Source organism: Spermophilus citellus, assembly GCF_964194105.1.
Source record: "Spermophilus citellus genome assembly, chromosome: 2".
Classification (NCBI taxonomy): Eukaryota; Metazoa; Chordata; class Mammalia; order Rodentia; family Sciuridae; genus Spermophilus; species Spermophilus citellus.
Genome location: NC_138183.1, coordinates 193361682 through 193370373, shown reverse-complemented (window position 1 = coordinate 193370373; position 8692 = coordinate 193361682). Strand labels below are relative to the sequence as shown.

At 34.0% G+C, this 8692-nt stretch overlaps 1 protein-coding gene across 2 annotated transcripts in view; it reads right to left on the bottom strand.

Annotated features, from left to right (window-relative positions):
- Positions 1–204: 204 nt before the first annotated feature.
- PGM2L1 (phosphoglucomutase 2 like 1) overlaps positions 205–8692 on the bottom strand; it is a 77640-nt gene continuing 69152 nt past the window's right edge. For both annotated transcript variants that reach the window (XM_081281633.1, XM_081281634.1), the window contains 2 exons: positions 4736–4869; positions 205–3105 (listed from right to left, as the gene is read on the bottom strand). In XM_081281633.1, the coding sequence (XP_081137759.1) occupies positions 3003–3105; positions 4736–4869 (237 nt within the window). In that variant the 3' untranslated portion in view covers positions 205–3002. The remainder of the gene's footprint in view (positions 3106–4735; positions 4870–8692) is intronic.

The window sequence follows — 8692 nt, the reverse complement described above, 5'->3', positions numbered from 1 at the left end:
GGTCTATCCTCACTAGAGAAGGAAAATGGTATAGCAATAGTACTTCTTATTTTGAGTCCTTCAACAAAAACATTGATTAATGATTAATAACTTAGTGTAAATGATCTCAATGGCTTTCTTTTCTCTAGAGTTAAATGAACCTAAATTCTTGAACTTTTTCTTGGAAGTCTTATTTGTATAAAAATTAAATGTATCCAGGCAGAATTTGAATTTTTTCTGTAGTTTATTCTTTTTTATTTTTGCTCTGTCTCCTCCCAAGTTCTCCCATGATTCTGATACAATACCTAGCAGGAACTGATTCCATAATAGGGTTACTTTTTCTCAGCTCCCAAAACTTGAATAATAAAAGTAAACAATAGGTTCACTGCCTGCTCATCATAACAACAAATAAACACAAGTAAACAACCTTATACACACTTTATTTTCTACCTTTATGGTGTTAGGTTTGTCTTTCATAAGAAGCATTTTATGTGCTGTCTTATTGCCCTTTATATTGTTTAATTTTTATTTCTAATTTATGCTTTGATCTTGTCCTACTTCTTTTCTTTTCCCCAAAGCTTCAGAAAATACCAGTTTTGATTTATGCGCAGAATGAGAATATACGTATTTCCACGATATTAAAAAAAAAATGGCCCAAGGCTGAGACCCCAGGCCTGCATTTCTGTCTCTTGGGAGGTCTCTGAACATATCCTGTTAGGCAAGGTGAACAATGTCACATTCATGTTAATATCATGCTCAGACAGACTCAAGAGTGTGGACAGAATCAGATAGTTCCTTAGATCTATATAATTCAGGAACCTTTATAAAATTTTGTTAATTTTAACTTTAGATTTAGAATTTTGAGATGAGAATCCAAGCTTCAATGACTTTTCACCTTAAGATGACTTACATGTTACTTCATATTAAAGCAAGAAAATGAAACTATTTTCTTCATAAAAGGACAATCATGACATGGCTTTAGTGGTTCTGAATGGGTTGTTGTATCACTTTAAATTCATTTCAAATATTTTATGACAATCTCTGAAACACAGATACCAAAACCAAATGTACATGTTTTTCATATATATATATATATATATATATATATATATATATATATATAACATTGTTCATACTTTGTAGAATATATGCCATTTCCTAAGTTACAGTCTACATTACTAAAAGCCAATAAAACAAAAAATGTTTTAAACATTTTTAAATAAAAATTCTACACAAACTCATTCATAAAATGGTGCTCTACATATAGTTACCTGTCTATTACCTGGAATCATACAAGATCCAGCTATAAGAAAGCAAGGAAGGAACAAATTAACAATAGTGGCAATACAATAATTTAAAAGTTATGTTTGGATTATATCAGCTCAAAAGTTAGTTTATAGCTGTAACAAACCAAACCATGACATTCTAATCAGCTCAAACTTTATATCTTTGTCATTATTATGTTTAGGAAATAATTTCTCTAATATCAGTGCTATCTCCCATAGTCAACCTGTTTAGGTGATTACACCCAAGGCCTTGTTATTCTTACCTCCTAATTATGCCATTTGTATTCTGCAAACTGTACAAGAGAAAATACATCTTAAGAATATTAAACTATTTCTGCACTGAATCTTTTCAGAAGATTGTAGAATCAACCAAAAATGACTTTCCTAAACAACTGTTTTCCATATTAAAAAAGATAAATACTCCTCATGTAATCAAAAATTCCCTAGAAGTCAGCATGATGTTAGTTTTAAACAGTAATTTTAGGGTTTCATTAATACTTAAAATCTGGGTGCTTTATTTTTTAGTAAAATTAACATTATTTCATCAGCTAAAGAATAAATTTACTTACAAACAGGTGATTCAAATGTTGGACTGTCAAACTGAGAGCTCATTTATAGTTCCCCTTTTTTTCCTTTACCTAAAGATTAAGATAACTTATGTAATTCTAACTTGAAAACTCTTGACTATAGTTATATTAAGCCTTCTTTTATTAAGACCTTCTCTGATAGGGCTGGGAGTATAGCTAAGTTGGCAGATTGTTTGCCTTGCATGCACAAGGCCCTGGGTGTTCTATCCCCAGCACCTCCCCAACCACCAACACCGAAAAAAAAAAAAAAGACTGTCTTTGACAATCATAGGATTTTTGAAATCAACAAACCCATTCGATATAGAGGAAGCACCCATAAAGTTTGGAAGATTTTTTTCTTAACTATCTGAAAATTGACTGATAAAATGATATTCAATGCAGGAACATTGTTTGAGTTCATACCATTCTCTTGAGAAGGCACTGAGAAATTTGACAAGAACAAAGCCACTAGGAGTGTTGCCACTATTGTTCTATGTTTAGTAAACATCAAAGTTTTTAATACATACAGTAAATTTATACTGCACCAAAAGGGCACCTGAAGCAGAGGTGCAAACACACATATCTTAATATCTGTCCTAAACTAGAAGTACTAAATACCCTATTTCAAATACTGTAATTTGTAAGTTAATACTCATGATACAACAATGACACTTTTCCATAATGCTCCAGGAAGAGTATTATTTTCTTGTCAATTTTAGTAATTAATTACCTTAGCTACCAGTGTAATTACATAACATTTATCTATTTACCCCATTTTTTAAACCATGCTATACACAGTTACAAGATACAGAACTAAGCTTAATCACACTACAATAAGAAAACTCACTTTTATATTGTTATGTTTTGCTTTAAAGTCAGCACGATATTAGTTTTAAACAGTAATGATATATCACTATAATATTTTAATGTTATGATTTTCATTCAAGATTATGAAAAACTTGAATTTCATTTCCCTCCAGACATTTTACTTTCAAATTGATACTTTCATTTAGTCAGCTGAACAAATGAAAAAGAAAAGAAGAAAAAAAAAAAGAAAGAAAAAAGATACTTGGCCAGATGAGAAAGAGAAGGCTGACACGAGGTTCAACACATGGAGTCTTGGGTTGTCTGTTCCATATGCCAGTACAAAGTCATGACATGCCGAGGTGCCCTACACAGAACGCCAGATCAGTCCATTCTTACTAGGCTCAAGAAAATTCTCTATTAGAGCTTCAATGAGTTTCTTCAATTCTTCTTCTAGCAACACAGTATCACTAAGAAAAAAAGATTAAGAGTTTTGAAATTCTCTATTTAATAGATTTAAAGTTTGTTTTAATTATTTTTTACTTTGGAGAGGGCATATATCTGATGTAATGATTAAATAATTGATAAATAAAAGAGAAATTTGCTCAGTTAAAACTACCCCCTCAAATAAAATAACATACAAAGAAAACAACATGATCATAAACTGAAATTGAACTTCATTAATAGTAATTCCTTGGCACATGATAAAGAATGAATTACAGTATGTCTAAATGATTCTCTTGGGTCAGGCAATTTAACAACTTTAAACATCAATACAAGTATTATAATAGCATGGCCTCCTGAAATGCTTTGAAGGAGACTCAGCTAAGGTGTTGTGGGATAATATGACTATCCTTCAGGTTGTTGGTAGCAGAAGAATGAGGTGTTTTAAAAAACAGATACACAAACTTACAAGTAAGCCCTTCAAAATTGTCACTGAGGAGCCTCTTTTAAACAGCCTTCACAGTCATCTTATCAGCTATACAATAAATTAGCTATTACTTTGATATCCATTCTTTGTTTTTAACCAAACATAGCATTACCTGATTTGGTTAACGTTAAATACTTCTCTGAATGACTTTAGGAGGTCTTTTTTCCTCCCCCAACGGAAATAAAATCTTAAGGCAAAGATGTAGGAAAATACAAAATAATGTGCCCTGGTTGGGTTCTGAAGGCTATTACAAAAAATACATTGGTCATTAACAACAAAGTTAATACTATTTTCAATAAGTTTAAATAGTCTTTGGTTTATTAAACATGTTAACAATGTGACATAGTCATAATTTGTACCCTTAGAAAGAAATAAACTAGGCAGATTGTGTCAAACTAAATTGAACACAGAAAACAAATATTTGGCAACAAACACATTATTTATTGATCATTTCTTTAGGCTCATTATATAAAAATTAAAGCTTAGAAAATCTTCTCAAGAATAGAAATTTACTATGACTTTGAAATTCAGTTCTGCAAAATACAGCTTCTTTGGGAAACAATTCCTCAAAAGGTTAAACATAGAGTAATATGACCCAACAATTTCAATCCTACATATATATCCAACAGAAATGAAAACATATATCCACACACAAATAGCTGTTCACAACTGTTCATAACCGTACTATTCATAATAAGCAAAAATGTAAATAATTTGAACATCCACTGATGAATGGATTAAAAAATGTGGTATATCCACAGAATGGATTATTTGGGGTGAAAATAATACATTTTTTTAAAAAGTGAATAAAGTACTAACTCATGTTATTAACACTGATAAACCTGGAAAAACATGCTAAGATGCCAGTCACAAAGGACCACATGTTGTATGATTTCATTCATATGAAATGTCTAGAATATACAGATCTACTGGGAAAGACAGTAGACTAGTGGCTGCTTAGGGCTGTGAGGGAGGGAAATGGGAATTGATTTCTCCTGAATATGGGGCTTCTTTTTGGGGTGATTCTAAAATTGATAGTAGTGATAGCCACACAAACTCTGCATATGTTAAAATACAATGAATCATACATTTTAAGTGGATGACCTTATGGTATGTGAATTATATCTCAAAAAAGCTTTTAAATATGTATCTGATAAATCAATTCTCACCTCTGGTCAGGTGAAGCACACATCTCTGCATAATACTTTATTTTTGGTTCTGTCCCGCTTGTCCGAAGAGTAGCAACACATCCATTTTGAAAAGTAAAAGTAATCATTTGACTGTTTTTACTCACAGGCAGCACCTATGCAAGATTGTAACAACAGCTTAATTACATCTGGTATCTAATTCATTTTTCAAGAATTATAAAATACATTCCAGTTATATGAGGCATCTAAACTAGTCTAATTCATAGAAAAAGAAAGTAGAATGTTGGTTGTGAGGGGCTGGGGGAATAAAGACTGGGAGTTGTTTAATGGGTTTCAGTTTAGCAAGGTAAAAAGGTTCTAGAGATCTGTGGCACAACAATATGAATATACTTAAGATAATTTAACTGTACCCTTAACTATAGTTAAGGCAGTAAATCTTTTGTGTTTTTTTTTTAAATATTTTTTAGTTGTCAATGGACCTTTATTTTATTTATTTATATGCAGTGTTAAGAATCAAAGCCAGTGCCTCACATATTAGGCAAGCGCTCTACCACTGAGCTACATTCCCAGCCCCAATCTTCTATGTTTTTTAACCACAATTATAAAACTTTTAAAATTAAAAGAATGAAAATACAAAAGATTACCATAATAATTCATAAACATATTAACTGAACCCTTATAATAATCCAGGCATTGGTTTATATACTTTACATACATGATCTCCAGGCTTCAACAATAATCCTGCAAAGTCAGTATAATTGCCATTTTATGGACAAGGCTCAATGAGAGTAAACAATCTGCTCAACTAGCTAAGTGGTAGAACAAAAAGTGGAAGCTGTATCTGTTCCAAAGCACCTCTGCATTTGCAAAGCATGATGACAGTTAATCTATGGCCTCCAAAGATAAATATACGTTATCCTAGAGGATATGCAAAAGAATGTACTAGGTGCTGACAAAAACTGTATTTTTAAAAAAGAAATGAAGTTTTACTGACATTGAATATATGAATTAATGCTGGTACTCTTTCTCATTCACACATTAACCTGTTGAAGTATCTCGAGGGGACTGTGCTGTTGTCCTACAACAGAGGGGTTGCCAATGCTACTTCTCCTCAGGGCTCCAAGCGCTGGCCCTGGCCTAAAGAACCCTCTCTCCATCAATGCATTATGCTATGCCAGATGCTTAAAACAGATCTTTTGCTCCTCTTTTTCACTCAAGTCCTGTTTATAATATCCTTCATTCAATTCACCTTTTCAATTCTCTCCATTACCATTGTTACTATATTAAATTCTGGCCACTAACATCACTCACTTAGACTGCTGAAACAGCTTAGTAACTGATCTGTCTGCCTGGAATTCTGCCCTGGTAACCCACTCACCAGGCCACTCTTGCTCTCAGCCTACACTCCAGTTACAGATAACTACTTATGGTTTTCTGGAGGACATGCCTTCTTGCTGTCAGACCTTGCACTTACTGCTTCCTTTGTTTGAAACAGGCTCTACACCTCCTGTATCTGGGTAACACCTAATTATACTTGAGAACTCAGTAGAGTCTCAGTAAGAGATCTTTTCTATGCTCTTCCATCCAACAGAATGCTCTCAACTTCCATCCGCTGAGCTAAAGCCCCTCTATACTCATTTCTTAAGTGCAAGCATGCCTTTGCTATCACTGTATCTCTAGTGTACCTTTGGCTGCAGCACAGAATGATTTTGATAAATGAATGTACAGATGAATGTCAATTTGAAATGTGAAGAGAGAATTCAGGACACTTACCAAGAATCTTGGGGATAACAACATCTATGCTACCTATCCTACAAAGCTCTGAGCGTCAGAGCAGAAGAGATGAAGTACCTTAAATAGTTTAAATAAATTTAAACTTTAAAGACAGGCAAGAGGAAAAAACCATCACAGCAAAGACTAAGCATGAAAACATTAGAGAAATAAAAAGAAGTCAAAGATTTTATTCAGTTAATTTACAAGGACAGAAATACACATGAGCTGGGGTTGTGGCTCAGTGGTAGAGCACTTGCCAAGCATGTGTGAGTCACTGGGTTTGATTCTCAGCATTGCATATAAATAAATAAAATAAAGTCCATTGACAGATAAAAAATATATAAAAAAGAGAAATACACACACACACACAAAGACACACACATGCCTGTGCACATACTCAGAATATTGACAACTAGGAACCAATATTTGTTGACTGTATGAATCTGCAAAAAATGGAATATGGATAGTATTCTTTTCCGACAGTTTTTATTGGCTTATTATAACTATACATAATAGTGGGATTCATTGTTACATATCCATACATGTGCACAATATAAGAATATAATTTTGTAAATAAACCTCTTAAGTATTTTACTTTCCCCTCCTCTCTTCCTTCTCCCTAATCCTCTTCTTCTACTCTACCTGTCTCCCTTAGATTTTCATGACTCTTCCCCAACCTTTCTTTTCCTCTTTCCTCTCCAGTTTTATTTTTTTATTTATTTTTATTTTATTTTATTTTTTTTATTGGTTGTTCAAAACATTACATAGTTCTTGATATATCATATTTCACAGTTTGATTCAAGTGGGTTATGAACTCCCATTTTTACCCCGTATACAGATTGCAGAGTCACATCAGTTACACTTCCATTGATTTACATATTGACATACTCATGTCTGTTGTATTCTGCTGCCTTTCCTATCCTCTACTATCCCCCCTCCCCTCCACTCCCCTCTTCTCTCTCTACCCCCTCTACTGTAATTCATTTCTCCCCCTTGTATTATTTTTCCCTTTCCCCTCATTTCCTCTTGTATGTAATTTTGTATAACCCTAAGGGTCTCCTTCCATTTCCAAGCAATTTCCCTTCTCTCTCCCTGTCCCTCCTACCTCTCATCCCTGTTTAATGTTAGTCATCTTCTCATGCTCTTCTTCCCTACTCTGTTCTTAGTTACTCTCCTTATATCAAAGAAGACATTTGGCATTTGTTTTTTAGGGATTGGCTAGCTTCACTTAGCATAATCTGCTCTAATGCCATCCATTTCCCTCCAAATTCTATGATTTTGTCATTTTTTAATGCAGAGTAATACTCCATTGTGTATAAATGCCACATTTTTTTTATCCATTCGTCTATTGAAGGGCATCTAGGTTGCTTCCACAGTCTTGCTATTGTGAATTGTGCTGTTATGAACATCGATGTAGCAGTGTCCCTGTAGCATGCTGTTTTTAGGTCTTTAGGGAATAGACCCAGAAGGGGAATAGCTGGGTCAAATGGTGGTTCCATTCCCAGCTTTCCAAGAAATCTCCATACTGCTTTCCAAATTGGCTGCACCAATTTGCAGTCCCACCAACAATGTACAAGTGTACCCTTTTCCCCACATCGTCGCCAGCACTTGTTGTTGTTGGACTTCATAATGGCTGCCAATATTACTGGAGTGAGATGGTATCCTAGGGTGGTTTTGATTTGCATTTCTCTGACTGCTAGCGATGGTGAGCATTTTTTCATGTACTTGTTGATTGATTGTATGTCCTCCTCTGAGAAGTGTCTGTTTAGGTCCTTGGCCCATTGTTGATTGGGTTATTTGTTATCTTATTGTCTAATTTTTTGAGTTCTTTATATACTCTGGATATTAGGACTCTATCTGAAGTGTGAGGAGTAAAGATTTGTTCCCATGATGTAGGCTCCCTATTTACCTCTCTTATTGTTTCTTTTGCTGAGAAAAAACTTTTTAGTTTGAGCAAGTCCCATTTGTTGATTCTAGATATTAATTCTTGTGCTATGGGTGTCCTATTGAGGAATTTGGAGCCCGACCCCACAGTGTGTAGGTGGTAGCCAACTTTTTCTTCTATCAGATGCCTTGTCTCTGGTTTGATATCAAGCTCCTTGATCCATTTTGAGTTAACTTTTGTGCATGGCGAGAGAAAGGGATTCAGTTTCATTTTGTTGCATATGGATTTCCAGTTTTCCCAGCACCATTTGTTGAAGATGC